Raw genomic sequence first — 27039 nt, forward strand, 5'->3', positions numbered from 1 at the left:
TATCTGAAGGTTCAGCATCTCTTAACCTCCTGTCATTAGTTGCATCATTGTGCCCTTTTTGCAAATGTCCCGCATAAGTGTTTACAGACAGATGGACAGTAAAATGAAATGTGGAAAATGGAGAGCTGCTTCATTTTGCCCTTGAGTTTATCTTTAAAACGTAAGTTAAAATTAAAAAAATTTGTGTCTCACCAACGTTGCAGTTTAAAACTGCCTAGGTCCTCACACAGGGATAAGACACTGTGTCTGTGTTACAACCAGCAGGTGTTCTGAAAAGCTTAGTGTATCAAACCCTGCTAAATATCAAACAGTGCTGTTGTGGGTGCAATATAAGTGCGGTTGTATGAAACATACAAAAAAAACATCCAATGTCCAAACACTGCCTTTCCTCACAACATTATTGGGCTGCTACAGGTTTGAGAGAAATGATATAACCCATAAAGGTGTTGCTTGTGTGGGCACATATCAGTGCTACATATCTTCACAGTCCTGTACATGTTGTTTTCTCAAACTGTGTCCCCAGGCAGTGAACTTCTGGCAAGTGCTGGTGATGAATGACGAGCACACAGAGCGTCGATACCTGCTCTACTTCCTGTTGGGCTGGGGACTTCCTGCTCTGGTCATCGTCATCCTGGTCATCGTCTTGCTTGGCGGTTTTGGATGGACCATACACACTGTGTACGGACTGGTGCAAGGAGATGTGTGAGTGGACTGTGCACAACACATAAACATGCACAAGAGGTCTTTAGAACTGATCAAAGGGAGGTGGAATAAACCCGACACTAACGTAATCTGTTTTTATAAGAGGACTCTTGAGAATGTTGTTAAACTGGGTTGTGTCAACTGTGTTGACTTCAGTTACTTTTTTAGGCTCCAGTAAATTCCACTTCAGGCTAAAGCAAACAGAAAACACCTGAGCCAGTGATATCATATGAGGAGGTATCTTGCCCAATCAACTGAGTGAATAAGTGAATGAGTTTCAGTGTTTACATGGGTCTCCTCACAGAAAGTCTTTACCTGGGAGGTGGAGGCTTTCACACAGCAGGGTGCAGAGAGGAAGGGAGAAACCTTGAATAACACATACACTGTATGGCTTTGTGTGTGTGTGTATTCTAAAAATAATCGGTTGCCATCTTTGTTTATAATCATCTTTGTAAAAACCTGCACCATTGTTTCTGGTCAGGTGTTTCTGTGTTTAAGTGTGTGTGCATGTAGTAAATGTGTGTCTTTTGTATGTCTGATTTTTGTGTGTGCATGAAGTACCCAAAAAGTTAAACACTGATGAAGTTAGAACCTTTATATCACATCTAAAATTAGCGGTGGTCTGAGGTGTGCCTGTTATCCTTGGGATCGAGTGTGTGTACGTGTTTCCTGTGGGTGGGTGCATGTGAGACAGTGAGCGTACACATGAGAGATTTAAGGATACAGAGGAGTATTCAGTTTCCCAGGAAGCGTACCTTCCTTTTTGAGGGAATGAGGCACCCTTTGAATTTATTCCCCTCTCTCTCTCTCTCTCTTTCTCTCTCTCTCTCTCTCTGGCTCCTCATCAATCAATGTAAACAGGTAGCCACTTGTTTTTTCACCACTCAAGTTGTTGCTTATCTGCTGCCTGTGTACAAACAGGTGTCACGCTCAGACCTTGCCTCAGTACCCAGTTTTGTATTGTATTGTATTGTACCTGTATGTATTTGTCATTTGAACTGGTGTTGTTGTTAACTGTAAATGAAAGTTATAGTACTTACATCTAGGTCCATGTTGGACTAGATAATTGAGTATGGACTGTAATAGGAAGGGGAACTGTTTAATCACACAAGTCTCCATTTTCCTCAGTTTTTCTCATGATTTCCTCCATCAAGGAGGTTTGCTTACCTTCATCTGACTGAGTCTCATGTTGTGTGTTTGAGAGCTCCTGCTAGTGCTGTGTAGGTTGGACCTCATTTAATTTTTCCTGTGGCACACTGGTGTTCATCTTTAAATTAATTAGAGACTGATCTTGTAAAAAAACTGAAACTTTGAACATAAAACCAGGAGGCAATTAAACTATGAGCTGAAAGATGTAACAAAACTTAAATTTAACAAATAGAATCATGAAATAGATGTTCATTGATATTTTGGTACATTTAAAGTATTGTATATTGAATTTTATAATATAGATTAAAAAAATAATTTTACAATGGTTACTTTTTGCTAAATTCAGTACATATTCTGGCAGCTCACTTAAGCCTTGATATTTATAGATTTTCATGTTAATTACTTAAAATAGTACCTAGTCCTCTCTCACGGTTAGCTTAGCTACTTTACACCCAGGCTATAAAGTTGCTCAAGTAATTTCCTGAGGAGCCTGACATTTAAACAGGATATCTGTCTATCTTACAGAAGCTTTTATAGCTTATATATGTTATATAGCCTACACCTGTGGAAATGTAAATCTATAAGATGAATGTCCTGTGATCATGTTATGTAAGCTAGAAGCTACCACAGAAGCATGTATGTTTCCTTTAGACAGATTTAATTCATATCATTATCTTTATATTAGGGGTTCCCTAAACAAGCCTATGTGCTTAAGTGACCCACTACCTCACTCTGTATGTGTGTATAAAAAAAGAAAATCCCAGCAGTGTTTCTATGAAAATCACCCATAAAAGGCATTGCTCACTTTGTTTCTTCTCTCCCAAACCATCAAGTGAGTGAAATGGGCCCCTGGGTAATGTTTTCTTCATCCACTACAAGAATCCCTGGGATTTCGCTTTCTTGTGAGACTCTCAGTACAGTAGGATCTCATCCCATCACAAGGCCACTGCAGTACAAATATCCATATTGCAGCGTGTTTACACTCTCATCGTCTGGCTGTCTTTCTGGGACATGGTGATGCAATGCTTTATTTGGCATACCTCATGTTATGTTATGGCTAGCATAGTTCCAATTATTTCTCTGCCATTACTCAAGCCTGTAGTGAAGTCCTATCTGTGTTTCTTACACTCCCACCAAACAAGAGGGCGAGCTTGTTTTGTGAAAGTCATATGAGTGTTTTGATAGTTGTTTGGCAGTTACAGTTTATTTTAGGTTGTGGATTTTCCCAGAGACAAATATTTCACTCAGTTTTCTTTCATAAAAGCAAAACATGTCTGACTGGAAAGGAGCTCCTGAGATTTCCCAAGAGAACAACAGAGAGATAGATGGTAAAATACTCATTCACACTGAAAAAACAGAAGGAGAACATGATCCTAATTAAAACAAAAGGTAGCTTTAATAAAGAATTCCACTTTTGATTCATTAAAAGTGATTTCATTAAGTGTATTAAGCCTAAAATTCATTTTGCCCTCAAAGAAATTTTCTCTGTTTCTCCTTTTTTCCAGCAGATGAACTCACTACCCATTCCACATTCATCTCCTTTTCAAAGCAGGAGACAAATATATCATGTTGTTTGTTCTTTCAATTGCTCTTTCATCTTTTAAATAGGAAAACACTTTTAAGCATCTTTGGTCTTAGATGTTATCGTGCTGTACTTGCAGGGTGAGCTGGTTGTTCAGAGGAGTTAAGAACATGTGTATTTTGTTGCTAAAGGCAAAAGCTGCTATTGAGCAATAATGCTGTGAGTCTTAGGCAGGCTCAGAGGTCTCACTGGGCAGATCCTGTTTGTGAAACCTGAAGAAACAAAGTCTTAAATGGAGTACATATAATGCAATACAGGCATCTAACAGGTTTCCATTTTCCAGAGCTCACCTTTCTGACATCATGTGAGGAGTTTGAGCTGGGCATACTCTTTGCTTAATGCTTTTTAGCCTCCTCTCACCCTCACTTTATTTTTCTCAGACATTCTGCTTATGTCTAAAATACTGTGAGGCAACACCAAACACTAATGTTTCTGTCCGTCCTTCCTCTAGATGCTTTATCCCGAACATCTACGCGGCTCTGTGCACGGCTGTGCTGGTGCCTCTCATCTGTCTGGTAGCAGTGCTGGTCGTGTTCATTCATGCTTATCAGGTCACTCAGCAGTGGAAGGCCTACGATGACATTTATCGCGGACGCACCAACAGCACAGGTACCCAACAAAGCTGCAAATATGTGAAAAAGTACACAAACACACACACACACACACACACACACACACACACATAACACATAAGCATTAATTAGAAAATGTGCACACCAGAAGGGGAAAAGCAGTGTGTGCACACAAAAAAGATAAGAACTGAACATTGGGCCTCATTCACCAACCATTCTTAAGAAGAAATTTCTTCCTAAAACCCACTTAAGCACTTTTTAGGAAGATTCTGACATCCACCAATCTTTTCTTATTTGGGATCTGTTCTTAGGTAAGAACAGAAAATACGCACACTCAAGAGTACTCTTACACACATTTGAGTGTTGAAATGTTTGAGCAAAATAAGTGATTATTTCATTTTCTTCTGTTCTACAGTTATATAATATTACATTATTTAAATTATAATAATATTTTTGTCATTTGTAATATTTTTTTTAAATAACTTTTGTAATTTTACAAAGCATTATGGTCTTTTAAGATAAATGAATGCTATACTAACACTTCAATTCACATCAGTTACGTTAATTGGGCACCATGCCAACCATTAGTCAGTGATTCTCACCCGATTTATAGGCCAAAAGTAGGCCTTCTGCACCCTAGGCCTGCTCACACAATGGCATATTTACTTTTATTTAGATTTTCGCATTTTTTCAATCCCCTACTATATCTCTTTGTGACTTCTGTCTGTTTTTGCACACGACCCTTCAGTCTCATGCCCTTTTAAGGGCATTTTCAGGCGTTTACCCATGCTAATTAGGGCCGACTGGCACACACTTTCAGTTTACGAGGAGATTGGCATTCATCAATATAAGAACACAGGTACGCGCAATTCTGTGGTTTAAGAACATGTTCGTGAATCTCACATAGAGTTTTCTGAAGAACTTTCTTAAGAACAACTTAGGAAAGAATTTAAGAAAATACTTAAGAGGATATTGGTGACTGAGGCCAATTGTTTATATGTACAATCACAGTTATATTCACTCTGTATCTCTGTGTTGTGCACACATACAAACACCACAGAAAAAGTAAGCTGCTGCCAGGCTGCCCTTAGGAACTAGACTGCATCCACCCCTATGTCTGGCTAAAAGTTTCAGCCCCTATTTTTCTCAGTTTACAGCCACTGTCCTTGTCTGCTGTGCGTAGCCATGGATCCATGTCACAGAAACTGAACAGGAACAAAATGTTTTCAATACCTTACATTTTATGAATGAAATTATGCTGAGAGCCTCACTTTTATTCAGCCAGTGTGTTTTTTTTTCCATTTGACTGGAATGATTTCCATGATGTGGAATGATTTTCAGAATTTAACTAAGTTGAAAGCACCATTTAAGAAGTTGTTAGGAATAAAGGTAGTGATGTGTTTTAAGCAATCTGGTGTCCAAAATCTTTCTGCCACATCTTATGTGTTTCAGTTACATACTTAAAGTAATTTTAAGCACTTAATACACTCAATGCAGTGTAGTAAGATGTGTGCAAACAACCTCCAACTTGTGTAACATTCTTGTTTGCTGAGAATTAACCATCATAGCGTTACGGTCAGTATGAATGAGGAGCATTTATTCAGCGCTGTCAGTCACTTCACCCACACATGAAGATCCCAGCCAACCACTTTAGTCCCTCAGTATCATGGCTGTAATCAGTGGCCATCAGTGAGACTCAGCAGGATTTAGCTTGTTTTGCTCAGTCAAGGCCCTGCAATGACAAAGCAAAGCCTGAATTAGTGCCAGTCCTGGTGAGCAGTTTGCCCTACACACTGTGTGTGGCCTCTGAAGCAGTGTAATAAATCAAAACAGCATTTTGCTGAGCTGCAGGCAGGTGTGTGTTAGTAATGGAAGAGTGATACTTTCTCATTTACAAACCAGGCTGAGGCTAAAGGTCAGCCTATATGATTTTTTATTCCTAGCAGGAGACTAGGAATATGGTAGTCTACTTTATTTTAAATGAGAACCGCAGAGAGGAAGCACACGGTACAGGATGCAAGGTTTCAGCAGCTTCTAAATTCCTTATTTACACTGAGAGGGCAAGCAAGCGAGAGAGAAAACGCAAGAGCAAATGGAAGGGGAAGATAGGCACACAGCACACACTATTCAAGGCAGGAGTGTAAAGTCCTGACTCACTGGCTGTGGCACAAGACAGCAGCTGTGCTGTGAAAATAAATAAATTCAAAAGCACACACTTCACAGCAACAGTGTTTATCAAAGTTCATGCAGTGATGTATTAGTGTTGGCTGCACCTTTGAAAACACAATGACACAATACAACCACATATACACCTGTACATGAACTGCATATAAGCATGAACACAACATGCACACAAAGAATACGGGCTGTATTTAGTCACAGTTTTCTTTCATTTTCTTCTTTACTGGGATTTTTTTTTTTTTTTTTTAGTGCACAACACAAGATATCAGTATTGGCTTTGTCTCAATATGTCCAGAGTTCAAAGGAGAATAAAGCAATGTGAGGCAAAGGCAAAGGTTAGAATATTTTATTGTTGTAAACACATGCCATGCCTCTTATCTACAGTTTCAGACAAACAACCAATGATAAAAAAAACTTTGATTAGCCTTGATGTATTCATTATTTATGTTTTGCAGGTTTTTTCTAGAGTATCGTACTTCACCTTTAAATAAGCTAAATGACAACTTTCGTATAGTACTATCATGCATCTAATAGATTAGAGGGATTTGCACAGCACCTGTGGGAAAGCTGATGCAATTTGGACCATGAATGTTTAGGTCACCAGTATTTTCAAATTCCTTACCGCAGCAAACAACTGATGAAATAAGCTGAGGGCTAATCTGTGTCCGTGTGTGTGTGTGATTGTGAGAAGTGAGATATAGCAGGACTTTTGACGTCAATGAAATCTAGCAAGTGTGCCTGCACGTTCGTCCCAGCCTGCAGACATGTACCTGTACCTCAGAAAAGATTGGAACTGACTGATAAAAACAGAAACTAAACTTACAACGGCGTCTTTTCAAAACACATCACTAAGGCCTTATCACAGTCCCCACTGAGTCCACAAGGTGTGTTTGTGAGACACGGTGTTCTTTTGATACAGAAGAATTTCAGTTTACAACAGAGCAGAGTTGAATGAATCAACTGTTATTGTTCTATTTTTATGGCTCCAAGTGTTCCCTGACTGCACTTTGATCATTGATTGTTCAGGAATGTGAAATTAAACAAATAAAAGTGATGAGGCTTGATTGCAAAGAGCTACATTATGCACTTTGGGTGGTTGAGGCTGTGCAGTGGCTTTATTTGGATGCCAGATGTGTGTTTATATTTTGCTCTCACAGCCTTGTTATCAGTAGCCTTGAAATACAAACTCTTTTGTAGATGGTGTTCACGATGGATTTATTTTCTCATACATGGTTTTACAGATATATTTCTCATGGCTACATTAAGCACATCTCAAAGAATTCAACTTGATATATTCAATTGAGAGAACTTTATTTATTAGTTTTGTTTTTAAGCAATAATTATTCTCATTGCAAATAATTACTAGCTATAACTAAACAAAAACATGACGAGATTGTTACCTCAGATTAATGTAAACTCTAAAAAAGAAAAGCCTGAATCTGCTCCTGTGGTCCAATGACAATAACTTGTGAATTTACTTATGAAGTCCTTATTTCTTCAGTGTTTCTCTATCATCATGAAATTACACACACACAAAAAAAAAACTAAAAATACATTAGTTTTTAACCTCAGTACTCTTAGTAATGTCATTAGTCTCACCAGAAAATTATTTTAAATTAAACAATATAAAAAACATAGCTTTTACTGTGTGTATATGTTCACACTTAGTCGATACGCATTGCTTGTGTGTGAGATGTTCATCCGGACTCAACACACATTTATTGCAGCTTGTTGTTATTGCAGCTGCTGACCTCTCTCTGACAGTAATGTCTGGGCTGTCTTGAGTTTCTGCCTGGCTGTTTTTGTTGAACCCACACTCTCCTCTTAGTTTGTCTTGTCACACCAGGAACCAAATGTAAACTGGAGCTCGTCCGCCTGTGCGGAAAAGTAGCCCCTCATGTTCATCATTTAGCATTTCTCCAGCAGAGAGCTAAGTCCCTCTCATGTGTTTTTGCAAAGGCTTGCATATGCATTCATGCATCTTCATAAACATACAAACATACACACATTCAGTCACTACTGAAAACATGCGCTGCTCTACTTTTTTCTGCTCCTTCTTAGAAGTATCAAGCCAAACATTCAGTCAGCATTTTGCAGTCCGTTTTCATTTGGCTCTGGGAACCTGCTCTTACTGTGGGAGCTCTGCCTTGTCCACACACTGGAATGTGCTTACATGGTTGGAAAAATCAAAACCAGGGAGGGAGGAGATGAAGACAGATGTGCGAGATAGAAGGGACATAGAGAGAGAGGGAGGGAGATGGAAGACGTTGGTGCAGATATAATAATAACAGAGAAGCAGGAGACAGTTAGAGAAGACAGAAAAAATTGTGAAAAGCTGCAGATGAAAGCGCTTATTGATTTTTCAGCTGTGAGCAAAGATACACCCAAATGAGACATAATGTCCACAATGGACTTAAAGCATAACAAAACAAGGTGTGAAATCATAATACTGAGGCAAAAGAAAACAGTGACCATAAAACAATGAATAAAGGCTTACAGGAATTAAGTCTCAAAGCTAAAGGGAGGGGCATTAAAAGGAAGAAAATGAAAAGAAGGAAAAGGAATTATTAAGAAAGTATAATAGGGTTGAGCCAGAGGAAAATTGCAGTGAGATAAGGTGCAGAACTTGGACCAGAGTAGAACTGGCAGGGTGGTGGAAGTGGCACCTAAGTGAGGACTTTTTGTGTAAACTTGGGCCCCGTGCCTTGTGTTTCCATCCTACTTGTGAAGTGAACTGTACAGTCTGTCCTACATAACCCCAACCAGTAGACTAAAGTGAGAGTGACTCAGCAGTGTCATTTTGAATTTCTATGTTTTCCCTTTGGATTGAAAGGTCAGTTTAAAACCAGCATTTTGAAGATGTTGTTAATTTGTAATGTAATATATTAGATTCATCTTACTGTGCACTTTTTGTATGGTCAGTTTGATAAAGTGTGCCCAGTATAGTTATTGTAGATATGACCACATTGAGCATGAATAAATGTTATCAATGGTACATCATGTTCTCAGCCACACAAGATGATCAGTGATGGAAACGCGCCGCTGCAAATTCACCACCGTACCAACAGAGGCATCCATGCCCAAACACACACACACACACACACACAGAACTACAAATACACAGAGCATCACAGAAAAAGTACATGCCCAATGACATGCTTGCTTAAATGCATGGTTACAGTGTGTCAATCAACTCGTGTAGCTACAGAGATGCAGTGTGGTTGCACAGAACTTAAAATAACAGACATTTGAGTGACATCTTTGGTGCAAATTCATCCTCAGGCCAACAAAACACAGTAAATGACTTAAGTCTGGGTATAAGCGTTTTCAGCTCTGCACTCTCTCACTCTGTTTTCGATCTGTTCTCCTCCTCCTGCTCCTATCATTACTAATATTCTGTCTATATGGTCTGATTTCACCAGCTTAGTATTTATCAGACGAGGACTACTACTCACAAATCAAAAAGATGTTGGGCTGTAAGCTGGTAATGTCCTATGTTTGGTGTGGTGCTCATGATGTGGGTGTGTTTGGAATATTCTGTTGACAGTGCTCAACTTTGACCAGTGCCTTACACCTGTGACACTTGTGACCGGCCCACCAACGCCGATGCCTCTAACTAAAAAACTGAAAATCAAGTGGAGCCTCTTTCCCATAATCCCCTCTTCTTTATAAATACCAGACCAGATGTTTGTAAATATATTTTGTCCTTTTCAACAGCTGCTACCAACATGTTCTCCTTCATTTTTCCCTCCTGCTGGGAAACAAGCTCGATTGTAATGGGCTGTTTTATTTATCAGGCCCCTCTCTCTCTGTTGTGATGACTCACTTTGACACAGGACTCTGTCTACCCCTGATTGGCAGTGCTCATTTTGTTTGTTTTCTAATTAGCTGTTCTTATTATAGGAGAGGGAATGATTTTTCAAGCTGAGAAGAACACCATGAACTGCTATAGATGAGGTCCAAGGATACGTCATTGGCCTTAATTCAGTCTCCACGACAGTGAGAGAACCCTCACATCTTTAATCATAAATAGTACAAGGAGCAGTGGTTTAAAGAATATGCGTTTATCTGTCCTTACTTTTATAAACAAAGTCTGAGGCACCATGTTCGACTCTACTTGCATAGTGCCTCATGCTGTAAACCTGAAAGCAGTGTATCAGCCCCGACAAAAAGTGGGTTACCAGTGACGCCAGTTGCCACAGCAGAGCTCAGTTTAGAAACACGTGCAGAAAGATCTCTTGGTGGTCTCATCTTATCTTAGAAACACCTGACACAGTCCATATATAGAAGATATGTTTGAACGTGCTTCTGCATGCTGTGTACAGTGTGGTGTGCGTCTATTGTATACAGCTTGCGAGGGAGAGAATGTGCATTTTAGCATGAGACCACATGATTGTAATTGTTGGAAATGCTTGCATGTGAAAGTATGTTTTTACTAGAGGACATGCTAATTGCAGGGGTGCACCTATCTCCAGAATAGTGCCTGATTAAGTGAGATCACCTACTGAAATTGTTAGTTGTACTTTTTTAGTAAAACGACATAAGTCCCACTCTCTAAAGTACTGAGGCGAGTGAGGTGAGCTAAGGTGTATGCCTGCTACATGGTTCGTCAACATGGGAATGGAATGACACCTATTTATTTCTTAAAGTTTGGCAAATATCAATATTAGTATTGTGTTACTTAAGAACATTACTAGGCAATGTATGATTTATTTTAATGTCATTCTTAAACACAAGGGAGCTTAAATTATCAAACAAAATTTAAACTAAATCAAAATTATCCACCAGGGCTTTTGTCCAAAAGCCTGTTGGGCTCTGGGTTAATAATCCAACAGCCGGGGCGGCCTGGTAGTCGAGTGGTTAGGGCGCGTACCATGTTGAGCGTAAGGCACTCTTGGCAGGCAATCGCTGGTTTGACTCCCGACTGGTCCGACTCCCGACTGGTCCGACTCTTTCCTGCGTGTCGTTCCCCTCTCTCTGCCCCCTTTCCTGTCAGTCTCCACTTGTCTATAATAAAGGCATAAAAAGCCCCAAAAAATAATTTAAACAAAGTAAATAAAAATAACCCAACAGCCAAGTTTTTCATTTTGTAATAACAAAGTATGTTCCACCACTAAATTTTAACAATCAGGCTCAATATGCACCCTACCACTGTCACCTCTTGAAATATAGTGCGTATAAATGTGACTAAACATGCTAACACACCTGTTGTCTCCACCATTTGCGCAAACAAAATGTGCACACTGGGTCTTGGATTAGTATCAGCATTTCTTATGCACTTAACTGCATTAGTGGCATCACAAATGTTCAATAGATGAGTGTGGAAAATGGGAGCACTCCCCTGAGGGCACACTGCATGCTTGCTAACTGGCTACATACATGTGAGTATGAGTGTGTGTGGGGCTGAGGTCTTCTCAGCCAACCTTATATGTCTGTTCTCCAGCAGTGAACAGCAATCACTCGGACCTAAATGGGACTTAAATCCGGGTCCACATGAGGCCACATGAACACCATATGGATTCATGAGGACTGTTGGAGCAGAAAAGATGCCGTGCACCAATGTTGAATTGCATCTGCAAGAACTGGTTCATTGAACAGCTGCTGATGCTCGCTCATGGTTCTACCATCCCTTCACTCTCTTCTTACTGCCCCACTGATGGATGTTTTCAGCCTCAGCTTTAGAAACATTAGCAACAAATGAGGATTACACTATTATCCAGGAAAATCTAAATCCAGATGATGATGCAACAACATCTGGTACCAAGCGTGATGTGTTCTGCACTCATCTAGGTCAAATAACATATTGCTCACGTCAAACTCTAATATGTTGAAAGCAATAAGTGTGTGTGTATGTAACGCTAACCCATCACACATTGTTAAGTACATTGGGTATGATGAAGTGTTTACTCTGTGGTACTATAAACTTTGTTATACAATATACTTCACTTAGTTGTTGATCTTCTTCTGTTATCTTGTGCTCCAGAGGTACCGCTTGTCCTCTTCCTGTTCCTGCTCATCTCTCTGGTCTGGTTGTGGGCAGGACTCCATATGGGCTACAGACACCTGTGGATGCTCATCCTCTACGTCATCTTTAACTGCCTGCTGGTGAGCTCAATGACTTGTTTCCATGCATGATTGCTTGTTTGTATACTTACTTACAATACGTGTTTTGTTAATTTATACAATTATTTAATCAGACACAGATATCAACAGCTTCTTGTAGTCCCTTTTCAGATATACACTGTACCAGTATAATTAATCTACTGATTTACTGTTCATTATCTTCCTCTTTAATCTCATCACTAGTGCTGTCGTCATCTTCACATGAGCTATCGCCATGAATTTTAGTTGCCATCTGTGTTAATGTTGCAAGTGCAGAGTTATGAAGTGAAGCTAATTTATGGAAATGTTTTGATTTGCACTCTCAAGCTTGAAATTAGTTAAATTTTGAGTTTTTTGAAAGTTCGACTTGAGTTGACATCATCATCTCCTCTCATGTCGCACAGCTCCCAAAAGCATTACTAAATCTCCAAATTACCTCCTAGTAAAATGTTGCTGTTTCAAAACTCAACTGTGAACTGTGCACAGTAAGCCAGAAGAAAACATGGGGATTTGAGGGTGCTATGGGGCGCAATAATGTCAGGATGTGTACTTTTGGATGTATTCTTTGGTGTGGTAGTTGGTCAATGTGTTTGCTTTTCACAGATTGTAATATTGGAGGGCTTTCTGGAAGTTACCACAAACGCAGAAGTGATTATTTAGGCTGCTAGACTGGTATCTATGTGTCTATGTGAGTGTGAGAGTGTGTTTGTGTTCTTGTTCTTATATCCCAGTGGGGGCTTTAACCTCAATGTACTCTTTATGGGGAGTTGTGACTGCTTCTTTAGATTTGTTTTATGGTTAGGGTGTGTGTGTGTGTGTGTGTGTGGTGTGTGTGGTGTGTGTGTGTGTGTGTGTGTGTGTGTGTGTGTGTGTGTGTGTGTGTGTGTGTGTGTGTGTGTGTGTGTGTGTGTGTGTGTGTGTGTGTGTGTTTGAGGGAGTGATGAAGGCACTTTGAAGCCCTGCTCTGATGTGTTGGCGAGGCAGAGCAAGAGGAGCCTCGGGAGTGGAGAGAGAGTCAGGGTTATCACTCTGTCACATCTCTCTGAGACCTCTCACTGCCATCTCTCTCTCTCAGCCTCTCTCCGCTTTCCATTAGTGTTTGGTCTGTTTGTTGTCTCTGTTTGTCCTTCTCTCAGTTTGCTGCTCCCTCTCTTTATTCTGACTGTGCTCTAAATATCAGTGGAGATAAAGAGTGGACATTAATGAGGCACAAGATAACTCCATCACCAAATAACCCCCCACAGCTGGAAACCCCCAGACATTTACACAGGTGTCTGACTTCAAACAGTTACATAACAATCATCAATGATTACAGGTTGAACTGAGCTTATACTTCTGGTTTTGGTATCTAATTTCTCTATAGTCAAATGTTTAATGCAACTTGCACAACCTTCACAGACAAATAAAATTCAGTTGTATATTTAGTTTAGTCTTATATAAACTTGAAAATGTGCATTTTTGTGAGGATTATTTGTTTTATTGATTACAGATGGCTGAAAATTCATTGCAGTTTGTTCTGGGAGAAGCTCCCTAAACTAGCTCCATGTCAGTAGCCAATCGTTGTATCTGAAGTGTTGTATTTCAAAAGTTTGTGTGCATTTCACTCAGTTTAAAAAAAAAAAAATACTTCCCGACACAGGAATGTAGTTTTCTGGAAATGTCTTGCATCTTTTTATATTCTATAATGTCATCTTTGCAAAGATATCCAGGAGGCTCTGCCAACCCCACTCTCTTTGGTGCAATAGATTCTTTTGTTTCTTGTGTATCCATAAATGTTTGTGGTCTCTTCTGTCATCCTCTGAGAGGCACCATCTGCCTGTAAAGTGTGCCATAAGAGGTCTGTGGTAACCTGTGGTGATATGTGGCATTCACATGCCAAAGACAACAACGCTACACTAAAGTAAACTTCTCCTGTTGGAACAGTGACCAATGACCAGAAGTGATGTCAACGCCAACAGTTGATGTCGCATTTAGCACTTGTTTATCAGCTGGGTTCGTCCCACCCTTTGACATCATGTGGTCAGTTTCGTTAGCTGACCAATAACATGATAAGGTTCTTTAAGGGTCACTTGTGATTGTTCACATGAATACATTTGTTAATTAGAGTATTTTATTAATGTTTACACCTCTTGGTTTTTGTCTGGAGAATGAATGGCTAGTAAAATGTTACATTCCCAAATTAAATTACCAATTAAATTTTTGTTTTGACTGTGGTAAAAACCCTGCCTTAATCCCAGAGAGACACTTTAAAGATTAAAGTCCTTGGTGCCTCCTGTAGTGACCTCAATGAGTTCTTGTCTTTGATTCAGTTCCCCAAGGCCTCCCAGTCCTCCACATCCAATCCTCCGATGTTCACACAAACCACAGAAACATACAGGCATACACACACACACACACACACACACACACACACACACATACAATCACATATACAACACCAATCTCCAACTCCTGCTGCTCTATGGCAATCAGCTACATTTCTACTGAGAGAGGGCAAATACAACATAAAAGGACTTCTTGCCAGCCTAATAGATTGCCTCCCATTGCATCCTGTTTGCCCTTGGCTTCAGGCGGGACGCACTCTGGTGACAAGTTGACACTTGCAGCTAACTTTTCAAACTCAGCTTTCTCTAAGAGAAAAAACAGTCCTTTAGAAAAGATCTATGAAAATTGATTTTCAATCCTGGTCTCTACATTGCAACCCTCAGACTAAAGCAGCAGCCTCTGGGGTTTGGTCTGGGTCTGCAGTTGGAATAAGGAAAGATTCATCAGAGTGGAACAGACAGATAAAGAGCCCCAAAGCACATCCGAGGACATTGATTAGCAGGAAACAAACGTGTTTGACCTAGTTTTCACAAAGCATTGCTCAGGAAATGGACTCTGTGTTGATGGAGATGCTGTTGCCATGTACCAAGCATGGTTGCAATTAGATTTGTGTGTGTGTGTGTGTGCAAGCAAGTTTTATGGAGCAAACTAAATTTATTTAGCTGTGGAGGAGAAAAGAGTTGCAGTAAGAGGGCTGACATTATGTGTTATTGTGGGACTTCCATTAGGGACTGACTGAAAGTTTAATGAAAGCAAATGGGACTAGAAATGCACTTCTCATCAAACACTCTGCACACCTTGAACAGCAATTAGATTTTCATGATTCATAACAGATGCACGCCCTCAAACACATATGGAAGAGGCTCATTTCTATGTTAATGTGTCCTTGTGCCAATACAAGAAGTTCTGCTTAAAGGGATATTAACAAAATGCTTTTTAAAGAAGGCTTGTGATATGATGACTGTCAGACCCATTAACAAATTTACCATCAGGAGATCTGAGATCAGATTTCATGTCACCAGTTATGCACTGGCTTGATAAAAAGACTGAGTTGTAATTTTATTTTTACTTAATTGTTTGAATATCTGCTTAAGTGGAAAACTTTAAATTAATAAAAGACAGGCCCCATGACCACCTGTTTCTGGCAACGTCATTATTGCACTGGCTGCTTATGAAGACAATGCTTTCTTATCCTTTAGTAAGGTATTTAATGTTATTTTGTTCCGTTGCCTTGAGGTTAGAAGTCGTTATACTGTCCATCTCTGCTGCAAAGTATAGCAGAGCAGTTGTTATTGTTTCCTTTGTGGCGTGAATTTTCCATTAGGAGAACTTTCCATGTTTACCTTGGTGTTGTTGTTGTGTGGTGTAGCTCACCTCCCAACAGCTGATTACTGAATACCATTAAACAGATGCAGATGTTACAGCTGTGCACAACTGAGTTTGGATTGCAGAGCAGAGGTAACTCTTTAGTTATCCAGTGCTTTGTTTTTAGGAAGTAACTTCTAGTCTCCAGCAGGACATTCAATAGAACCAGACTCTCAAAATAATCATATTTGCGGTGATAAAGAGGAAAATTAGACTTTTGATCTACTGACCACTGCTTTTTCTTTTCTCTCCCTATTCCTTCCATCCTTCATTTTCTATTGTACCACGCTGTTACTCTGGATCCACATCTGTGCCACATCAGGCTGAATTAGAGTGCAGTAATCAAATCACCACAGCACCACCCCTCATTATCTCCTCCGGCGGCGGCCCCTCTACCAGTAAACCTTACCTCATTGTATCGTCCCAGTCAGAAACATCCACAGCCGTGAAGCAGCATCATGCTCCATTACAATTCAATTCCACCCCCGCTTCCTCATTCAACCTTTGTAGTCGCCTATAAATAGGACACAGGATATCTGTGTGTTATTATGGAAACGAAGACCCAGGCCGACGCGTGTCCACACACACGCAGACAGCTGTGTGAAGCCTGCAAAGAATCAGGATTTAGGGGAAGTAGATCTGTTGTTTTAAGAAGCACAGCAAAATTATATGTATACATTACTTTTGCCGTAAGGACTGAAGGGATTATTGCGTCAATTATCTACTCTGAAACAAGAATTACACTGTCCTGAACAACTCTCACTCTCACATGACTTAATTTCGAAAACTTTGTAGGCTTTTTTTTCTTTTGAATTAACTTTTTCATCTCCTTTTCTATAGATACAATTCATCCAGTTTTATTCTCAGTCTCGCCCCCAAATGTTTCTGGTCTTTCCTCCCTCTTTGCCTTCTCTTAACCCAATCTTGGGCCTCCCACCGACCCACTGCCTTCCCTGTCCTTCCTGCTCTCCTTAGCTCTGTGCTTTCCATCTCTAAAGACGTGGCCTCTCCAGTGATCAGGGAACACTTACATAACAGGCCTTGTGGTTGTAAAGCCTGTTCCTCAGCCTCCACAGTCTGCTAATGATACGTGCTAATCACCCACAACACTGTTGTGATGGATGGCAAAATACACACCCCGACATGAATACACACCTGGCTGCTTTTGTTAAATGTTCTAAGTGATCACACAAAGAAAAGTTCATTTCGTTCTTTAACTTCATACGCAGACTATTCAAAGAAAAAGTACAATCACTCTACATTAATCTCACACTTGTCCTGATGGTGTGAATGCATGGACAGAAATGCACTTACATGCATGTACAGCACTAGACAGTTTGTGTAACTCACTCTTTGAGAGACACCAGGCTATAAAACACAGCTAATGACCTGTGAGGTGTTCCATGTTCTGTTTTATCTATTTACAACATCTTTTTCCGACTTAACTAGCTGGATGTTCCAGTTTTACAATGCACTCATAAACACACAGTTTCCAGTGACGGTTCTCATTGTTCTCCTCATAATCTTGATTGTGACCATCAGCACTGTTAAATCTTTAAATCTTTTTTTCTGTTTCAATATCCCATGGTTACATGGGTAATGATGATCATTTTGCTACACAAGAACATGCTGGGCAAGTTTACTGTTCTTTGTTCTGCTGTCTAATCTGCTGTTTCTTGTTGCTCTGTTACACATAAACCAGACACCTGTAGTTTGGCAGCTTTATAGTTTAAATACGCAACAGAACTTCATGTCACATGGAGAGCTTTCAGGTCTGGGCAGTTCTTACCCACTATCACTTGTTGAAATTGAAGCATTTTGCTCACCAGACAGACCAACAATTGTGTCTCTGCTAGAGGTGTGTCTTTAAAATCAAGCTGACTGAGAAAATCTGTTTTTATTGATGTAAGAATTAGCATATCAGAGGATCATGCATGTCTCCTAAGATATAAATTGCTCTCTTAACCATGTTTAGAAATATGTGCTTTACTCACCATCATGGTGTACAGGGACTTACTTAATTCCCATTTCTTGTCACTTTAAATTAGACCAAACCACAGTCCTTTCATATGTCAAAATGTGTTTCTATGTGTGCATTATTGGCTTTGTGTTTGCATGCACCTGTATGCACACACATTCATGCACCACTCTTGTGCATTCCATCTCTGTCTGCGGCTGCCGTCATCACCTGGTGATGAGTGTTGTGAAATACAGGATGGCCCCGTGGTATTTGACACTCTGGTGTTTTGGGGAAATTCACAGCCCGGTGCTGTGGACCAGGAGGATTTGGTAATGACAAGGAAGTGGAGGAAGCAGAAATACCAAGGTGCCAATGATGTCATGGCCCATTGATGAAGTAATTCTCCATTAATTACGCTGGAAGAGATGCTGTTACTATGAATGGTTTACTATTAGTGTAATATCAATGCATTGCTTCATAATAATGCACCCTGGGTACAGTATGACTATAACACAATTTATGCTCATGTTTTACAGTGTGAAAATATGTACTCTTACAGTTAAGCATTTAGTTGTTGGATCCCAGGCATTACAAGCAACCACAAAACCTGCCAGCATCAGAGACTTTGCACTAACAGATGGATGGAGCCAGCAAAGATTGATGTCTGAAACATTTAAGCTTTAGTTGAGCTTATATGATACAGAGGAGTTCTACAAAAGATAAAGGAACAGAGCCGTGGAGAATGTAGAACTTATTTTTTACCACTGATTTTCCCCTTTTTCTCTACAGGGATTGTATGTGTTTGCAGTGTACTTCGTCATGCACAACCAGCTGTGTTGGCCAACGAAAGCCAGTTACACAGTGGAGATGAGTGGAAATGAGTCTCCAGACTCCACATACCAGGGAGGGGGACCCACTACTGTAGGGGGCGACATCAGCAAATCAACTCAGAATCTCATCAGTGCCATGGAGGAGGTAACACACAGATACCCACATGCACAGAACTTATTGAGCAATCAGAGAGATAGATGCACTTGTATAATCAAAGCAAACTGAACATACTAGATTATATGGATTTACAGTATTTTACTCATATTTTCTGCCTGTTATGCTATGCATTCATATTTTGGCTACAGTACACTAAATCTTCCACTGTCAACTATATCCCCACATTTTGCTTACAAAGTTTTCTACTGCGATACTGCAGCAACCTGAAACTGGTTTCCTAGTTGGACTTCAGCCTACTACACCTACCAAAGTTGCATCCACATGCATTTTTTCTGTGCTGTGAGGACATTTCATGCGCCATCACTTTTGATGTCACCTCCAGTAGTTATTAGTGGATAAAGTTGCTCCGTTGGACTTTAATGTAGCGATCTTCCTGTATATGCAGATCTCAGTAGCTTTGTTAATAAAATGTTATCACAACTGATATGAGTGATGGCCAAAACCATAAAAACAAGGCTCAATTTAAAAAAAGATAAATAGATTTTCTTTTAATACAAAGTTGTAGTCCCCACCCCCACCCCTCACCCTAACTGTGCACCACCTTCTCAGCTTCTCTCTTTGTCAGTATTTTTTTCCCATGCTCTCATTCCCATGGCTCTGTTTGCCCATGCCTGTTCCTCCTTCACACATTTCTCACATCAGCTGAGCTTGACTCCACAGAGAACATTCATACTCACTCACTCATTCAGACACTCACACGTATCTGTCCTGTCTGCTTCAAACTGATTCTCATTATGTAACATCTGTGTAAAATGTGTGTGTGTGTGTGGGTGTGTGTGTAATCGGTCTTCATAACTGCCATTAACTCCCACATCAACTCCTCTTGTGACTTTTCTGTCAGGCCAGCACGTCACATGCAAACACACACATGCACCACTTTTGTAGTAACTCAGTCTCCTCATCAGCTCTGTCCCTGGAGAATACCCTATAAGGACTGAGCTGCTGAGAGGGGGAGAAAGAAGGAGGAAAAAAAGGTGGGCAGGTTTAACTTCATTACTCCTGGGAGCTTCCCCCTCCCTCTTTCTTTCTCGATCCCTCTGTACACGTAGGAATCCAGTAATCTTGTTTTATTCATGAGAGCACACTCCTGCCTCTTTGAGATTTGGCTACAGCCCAATAAGAAAAATAACAGCCCAGATAGAGAGCACTAAGATTGGCGATCTAAGTGTTAGATGAGTGATGAGTTGTTGAGTGGATTGGTTGAAAGGAAATTGGAGTGACATTAGAATAGGGATAGGGTTGAAAAGCTTATTGAAGGGTTTGAGTCATCCACTCACTGCCCCCTGCCAAAGTTGATGTGACAGGTCTGAGGTGCCTGGTGGTGCTTAATTCACCTCACCGGGACACTCTGTACCGGTTACAGCCTAGCGAGCCTCCAGCACACCCAGACACACACACATTTATGCATCTACATGGATACAGCAGGCATTCATAATGAATGAGCAGTATAGAAAACAAGAAGAGATAATGTTCATCCGATTCAACTGGAAAAGAATAAGAGTGATACACACATACAATGATGTGCTTTTGTTGTAAGACAAATTGCCTCAGTTAATTTCCTTTTTTTTATTTCACTGTCTGCCATCTTCTCTTTTTTCTGTCCCAACACTCCTGTCTTTTGCCATATAGATGCATGAATTACTCCCCACCACCAAATAAAAACAAAAACAAAACTGTCTCTTTAACTTACTGTGCTAGCAGCGTAATTTTTATGAACTTGGGCTGGTTCAGTCTGAAACCCTAAACCCTCTGACTTCGCTCTCACCCCATGAAACTGCTGTGACGCTGTGGGTTGGCCTTAACCCTTCAGGGTGCTTGAAAAAAATGCACTCTGTGTGACCCTAACTCCTCACAGATGTGATTACACGGCCGACAGACACAGCCATTCTCTGAATTAAGTGTTTCTGTATGCGTGTGTGTGACTGTATAGATTATGTGAATGGTCAACCTGACTTTGCCCTGTGTTCACGTGAATTTTATATTTTTTGGTATTTAACTAAACACCTGATGACAGTCTTACCTGTACAATGATATGTAGCTTATGAATTACAAGAACATAAATTTACTCTCTATATAAAATGTCTTACATGATAATGGACATTAACTGGCTGCAAGAAGCTTTATAAAATGATCTTGAAAAGTGCTAAATAAATTATGATACTTTGCTGCTATTAAGGGGACAACTCAGATCTCACAATAACTGTGTGTATGTGTGTGTGTGTGTGTGTGTGTGTGTGTGTGTGTGTGTGTCAGGTGTCAGCAGACTGGGAGCGAGCGTCTCTGCGACCCAGCAGTCAACCCAGCAGTGTGTTTAAACCCAGTCCTGTGATGGGGACGTACACCACAGAGGGAGGCTTCATCAACACTAACCTGGTGACCGCAGATGAGGACTCACAGGAGTTTGATGACCTCATATTTGCCTTAAAAACTGGTGAGGATCCAATCATCATAATCTGTTTGACAAGTTTACTTTTTTTTTAATAATATAATTTTTTAAGACAAAAAAAGTACAATTATTGCCCTCAAACAGGCTCGAACTCAAACTTGCTCCTTTCCCATCTGTGTCTGAGACGTCAGCAACTTCCTATTAGCACTTAATTGGAAATGCTGCTGTTATTTCCCCTAAAGATACTCAGATTCATACCTGCAGGAATTTTATGTTGCATTTAAACTGTATATGGATGGTTTAATGTATTGATTTGATTAACCTACATTTAAGTAAAAGGTTTCTGTTGAGGTCTAATGGAGACCTGGCCAAGACAGGCAGCAGCACGAATAATAAAGTTTCCAGCAGATTACATTGCAGTAAAAGCAAATGGCAGGAACACAATATAAATGAATTTCCCCTTGGGTATCAACAGTCTTATCACAAAATTATAAGTGTTTCCAGGTTTCCACTTCAGTTTTGGGTAAATGGTTAAACACCATGACGTGCTAAAAGTTTCACCTCTGGCCCTTGGATTTTTGTAAAAAAAGGCATTTAACAAGATTAATTTGTGAACATATTGAGTCAGGCAGGAACTTTACTTGAATCAAACTCTCATGGAAAGCATAAAAACATCCTGTGAGCCCTCCTGCCCAGTACTTTTCCATGAAATATGAAAATAAAGGCACTGTGGACTGTGCAAAAGGTCACCACACACCCGCACAATGTGGCAGCCGCAACAGGCCTCTAAAATAAAACCTTTTCAACTAGGCTTGGCACATGTTGCCAAAAATAGCAACGTTAAAAGTTACACTGAATAACAACAGAGAGACAGAAATGATAAACAACATTTCCCTTGGCCAGAATAATATGTGTGTGATTGGATTATTTCATATAGGACATATATATAGTATCTATATCATCTGTCAGCATCGGCCCTGCTTAGTCATTCTGCTGCTGACCTTACATTTTTCTGCTGCCATGGAAACCATTCTTCCTCCATCGCCATCGATGTTTAATGAGCTGAGGGCCCAAACTGATTTATCACCAACACACACACACTCGTATAAACACACACACAGACAGTCCTCTCCTCACTCGTTCAAAACACGGAGTAATTGCTTCATAGTGTCTGCATGAGAATCAGACCCAGCTGGACAACAGCCAACAGGAGTCTCAGTACACGGGACACTCCTCTGCTGCTGTTGTGAGAGAGGTCCACTGGAAACATTTTCACACACCTGAACAATAACCAGCCTGATGAAGTGAAGGTCTTCCACTGCAGACACAGCCCAGCTGTTTCACCGGAACTGTTGAAACAATAAGCTGTTCTCTGTGACTTTAAAATGAGCTCAAGAAGTACTTTAATACTGAATAAATGCTTTCATAAGTCTAATGTGTAATTAGGATCTACTTTAGTATGTAAATCTTTTTACTGTTGGGCACTCTTCCTATCATATTACATGTATCGTGAAATGTGAGGCTTATTTGCCAGCAAATTAAGTGAATATTATCCCCTTTACAAGAATAAAGTTTTTGACACTTTGAGGAAGAGGAGTAAGCTATGAATGAGTAATGCTGGTGTAGATGTAATTTGAAATGAATATTAATCATTTTCAGCGCCAAATCAATGAATTGCAAAGTTATGCACCAGGACCAAGTAATGTTGTAATGAATATTTTTATTCAGTCTACATTATTGTTCTTGTTCTGCTGTCAGCTACTGTACAGAAGATGTAGATGAACAGAATATAATGTGTGTAAGCAGCAGGAATCTTGCATTTAGACTTATTAACCTAACCATTATTTACCTAACCCTAACCCTAACCCTATAGACGTTAAATCAGAAAGGTTTTTAGGAAATGCAAGTGAAGACATGAAGAACATTGTTTCTCAATAAATGTGAATCATCAAGTTACGATACAATAGAGCAGTTTAAATCTGTCTCTGCCCATTGCTCATCCCTGGATGTGATTGTTATTGTTTGGTTAGTCTTTGGTAACAATCCCAGTCACTCTCCACCAGTTCTCCTGCTGATGAACAGCCAACCATGCCAGCTTCAAGTATATCCCAGTCAGTTTTAGTCCCATATCATGGAAACAGCAAGAGTCTGGTCTTCCAAACAGTGGTCACTCTGGGAGAGATAAGAGATAGGTAGTTAAGATAGACTGACCAACCTGATAAAACCCTGAAGTTAATGGGACTGAGTCAGATGACATTGAATTTCTCGGTGAATCTCACGGGATTCTTCAGAAGAGAAATGCCTTTCAAGGAAAATAAATGAATCATTAACAGTTATTGAGCGACACCAGGCCACCGATGGCTTTGAGCCCATTAAAGCTACAGTCCTGAGGTTTGGTTTGACTTTGCAAAGACGGTTGCCCTGTCTGTGACACAGCAGACACTGAAGTATGAAACCCACATCAAACCTCACTTTGTTGGAACTTCGCAGAATCTATTCAGTTACCTCAGTGCAACATAGGCCTCTAGGGAGAATCACTGGACACCTGCTAGGGAGCATCCCAGAAAAATAACACATGCAACCATGGAGATAACCAAATTAAAAGTCCCTCCCAACAGGTGTGAGTACAAGAGACTTGCAGGTGTTAATAAACGTGGATTAGGCTGAGAGGGTAGTGTTACACTATGTAAAAAACTTGGACAGACATAACCTCTTACCCTCTTATTGATTGTGTGGTGAAAAGGTCAACCAGACCCAGAGATGTGTGTGTGTGTGTGTGTGTGTGTGTGTGTGTGTGTGTGTGTGTGTGTGTGTGTGTGTGTGTGTGTGTGTGTGTGTCACTCTCAATGTCAAGTAAATTGACAGTTGTAGCAGTGGAACATTTGTCTCTTAGCTACTCTGCTCTGTCTCTGCACCACCAGTCCCTCTGCTGCACTGAACAAGCCAGGGATTTTATTGGTCCTCTTGTCTGCAAACTCAGCAGTACAAAGTTATAATTCATATTATTCAGTGTAGCAAAGAGGAAAGTTTGCAAGATTTAATCACGTCAAAGCAGTTGGCTCCTCGCAGGTCTCTGGCATAGCGTCAAGAAAATATAATTGTCAAGCAGACACTCGATCTTTGCTTTGTGGAAAATAGAAGTCGAAAAGTGAGGTCTTCATAACGACAATGTGCTGATTAACTTTGATTACAATCATCTGTATTCTGCAGTTAAAACTTAATTTTTGCTCTCCCAGTTACAAGGACATTCTTCCACTTCACACATGCACCTCTCACCTTCTCTTTGTACATACGTGTCACACTGAACCCGGTTTGATCTCAACCAGTCAGTCAGCAGTAAAGATAATTCGCTAATCAGAATTACATAACCATCTGACTGGGGTCAGTAACTAACACTGTAATGAGAGTCTTCACACTTCATTTGGTAGTGAACCATTAACACACACAACACACACACAGAGTTACACATGTACTGTCAGCATTCGTACTCTAAGTGGTCTGACTCAGGGCTGAACATTAACATGTTGATTTTACTGTTAAAGTGCAGCTCAGTGTCAGAGGGATACTGGCATACCTGACAGCATGAAGGACCATATAGGAGTCATACATCACCTTATATCACCTCATTCTGAATGTCACAGTTTAATGCTTAATGCAAATGAGTCAATGAAGGATTCTTGGACCCTTAATATATAGACAAATGTCTGTCATACATCATACTGATGTGTGATATTAGATGATGCTGATAATTCCTAGCCCAAGAAATATTATAAAAAAGGAAAACTACTGAACTAAACTACTGCTTCAGTAAGCAGAACAGTAGCTCATGCAATAATGTTCACAAAAATGTGTAAAATGTCCTGTCTCACAATGTGGAGAAATCTTTGCAACAGTTGCGAGATGGATACCAAAAGTTAGCTCCCGTTTTCTTGGTCCATTGCTGAACTTTCCACCACAGAACTCTTGAAATACCCTGCAAGCAAACAAGCACTGAAAACAGTCAGGAACTTTCCTGTTGAGGTTGTTATTCTTGTTGGAGTAGATAGCACACAGCCCTGGGGACAGTTGCATAAAATTTCTTACACTGAGAACGCACACACAGCAAGGTGCTGACATGTATGAGCTTCAGTGTAAATCCATCAACATTAAAACATGTGCAATGTCTTTTGTGTCATCTGTTTTAATCTAGATCAAATCTAAAGTAGCTCAACTGCTTATAGATATAAAAATGTGATTTTGATTACTTATTGTATATCATAACTACCTGACTTTACAGTATGTCACCGTTTTCCCAAAAGGCCTGGTGCATGATGTATGCTCTGATATACAATAAATTACCTTTGTTTGACTGCCTATTTCCAGTCTTACATCAGTCTGACATGACTGATCAGATACAGCACATTATGCTGTCTGATAACCCAGAGATTATGACATATAGACTCAGTTACATAATAAAATGTTGTCAGATAAGCAGGACTGGAAATGATGAGCAGCGTGGATTTATTGAACTGAACCGATGAGACTGTGGATATTAGGTGGTCCAGCTGTTGAGCGGGGGATATGTAATATATGAGGACCTCAAAGAAAAAAATGTATGCACATATGCACCTATACACATATGCCAATAAATAAGTAAATACACAGGAACAAATCATGTTTTTGGATTTAATTATGATGAAGCATAATGTAACTTTCTGTGTCTGTTTTAGGGACCGGCCTTAATGTCAGCGATAACGAGTCCATCCCTGGGAGCCACGATGGAGGGAGTGTAACCAACTCCCAAATAGTTGAGCTGAGACGAATCCCCATCGCAGACACACACCTCTAACCTTTTGACCTCATACAGATCCCATGCTCTCTATTCTTCATATCAGAGAGAAAAATTACAACAGTATTTTTATATTATAAAATGCTTTTGCACTAAAACTGTTTTTTAATAGAACATTTTCATATAGATGTTTGATACTGTATCTGATTTTTATTATACATCTGTTTTATATATACACACATATATACATATATTTATATATGTATGTGTATATATATGAGGTCCTATACATAATTGTTTCATTAAATTAATTTTTTTAAGTCCTTGATGGAGTTGTTTTCTGAATGTATATTTTGATTTTTTTAAAACTTTTTTTTGATTTCTTCTCTTTTGTAGACACCTAGCAAATGAAATAGCCAGATGTGCCCCTTTAGTACAACTTCTGCTGCTGAGGATGGAGATTGTGTAACATTGTTAATAAATGATTTACCATATATTTTATATTTGGATATGCTGATTATTTTTTTACTGCTCATAATCTGTCAAAGACTTAGTTTACTACTGGAGGGTGGGTGGGGGGTTACCTCTCTGATGGTTATGTAAGTGAGTCTCAGTGGGGTCAAAGGTCAAACCCCTTACGAAGGATGGTTTGTGTGAATCATCACTGGAATTTCACAACCTGGTTCTACAGTGAGGAGAGGTCTGACTGCTCTACTGGTGTCTACAGAGAGCAATGAATGAGAAATGAGAGTCTGAACATAATAAAATAAAAGCAGTGCAGAGTAGAGGAGCATGGAGAATATTCAGGATACTGTAAAAGTTGAATTATATTAGCTCTTCAGTCATATTTGAATCTGTTTCAGTTCAAAACATACGTATTTTTAAAGCAACAGCTCGTTTTTGATCTACTCGTATAAGCAAATATTCCCCTTTCAACTC

At 39.9% G+C, this 27039-nt stretch overlaps 1 protein-coding gene across 2 annotated transcripts in view; it reads left to right on the plus strand.

Annotated features, from left to right (window-relative positions):
- adgrv1 (adhesion G protein-coupled receptor V1) overlaps positions 1 to 26601 on the plus strand; it is a 108582-nt gene extending 81981 nt beyond the window's left edge. For both annotated transcript variants that reach the window (XM_071482616.1, XM_071482617.1), the window contains 6 exons: positions 524 to 702; positions 3885 to 4042; positions 12170 to 12291; positions 18728 to 18913; positions 21200 to 21377; positions 26042 to 26601. In XM_071482616.1, the coding sequence (XP_071338717.1) occupies positions 524 to 702; positions 3885 to 4042; positions 12170 to 12291; positions 18728 to 18913; positions 21200 to 21377; positions 26042 to 26160 (942 nt within the window). In that variant the 3' untranslated portion in view covers positions 26161 to 26601. The remainder of the gene's footprint in view (positions 1 to 523; positions 703 to 3884; positions 4043 to 12169; positions 12292 to 18727; positions 18914 to 21199; positions 21378 to 26041) is intronic.
- Positions 26602 to 27039: the final 438 nt, after the last annotated feature.

Source organism: Trachinotus anak, unplaced genomic scaffold, assembly GCF_046630095.1.
Source record: "Trachinotus anak isolate AG129_WGS33_773 ecotype Australia unplaced genomic scaffold, CSIRO_AGI_Tana_v1 ptg000008l, whole genome shotgun sequence".
Lineage (NCBI taxonomy): Eukaryota > Metazoa > Chordata > Actinopteri > Carangiformes > Carangidae > Trachinotus > Trachinotus anak.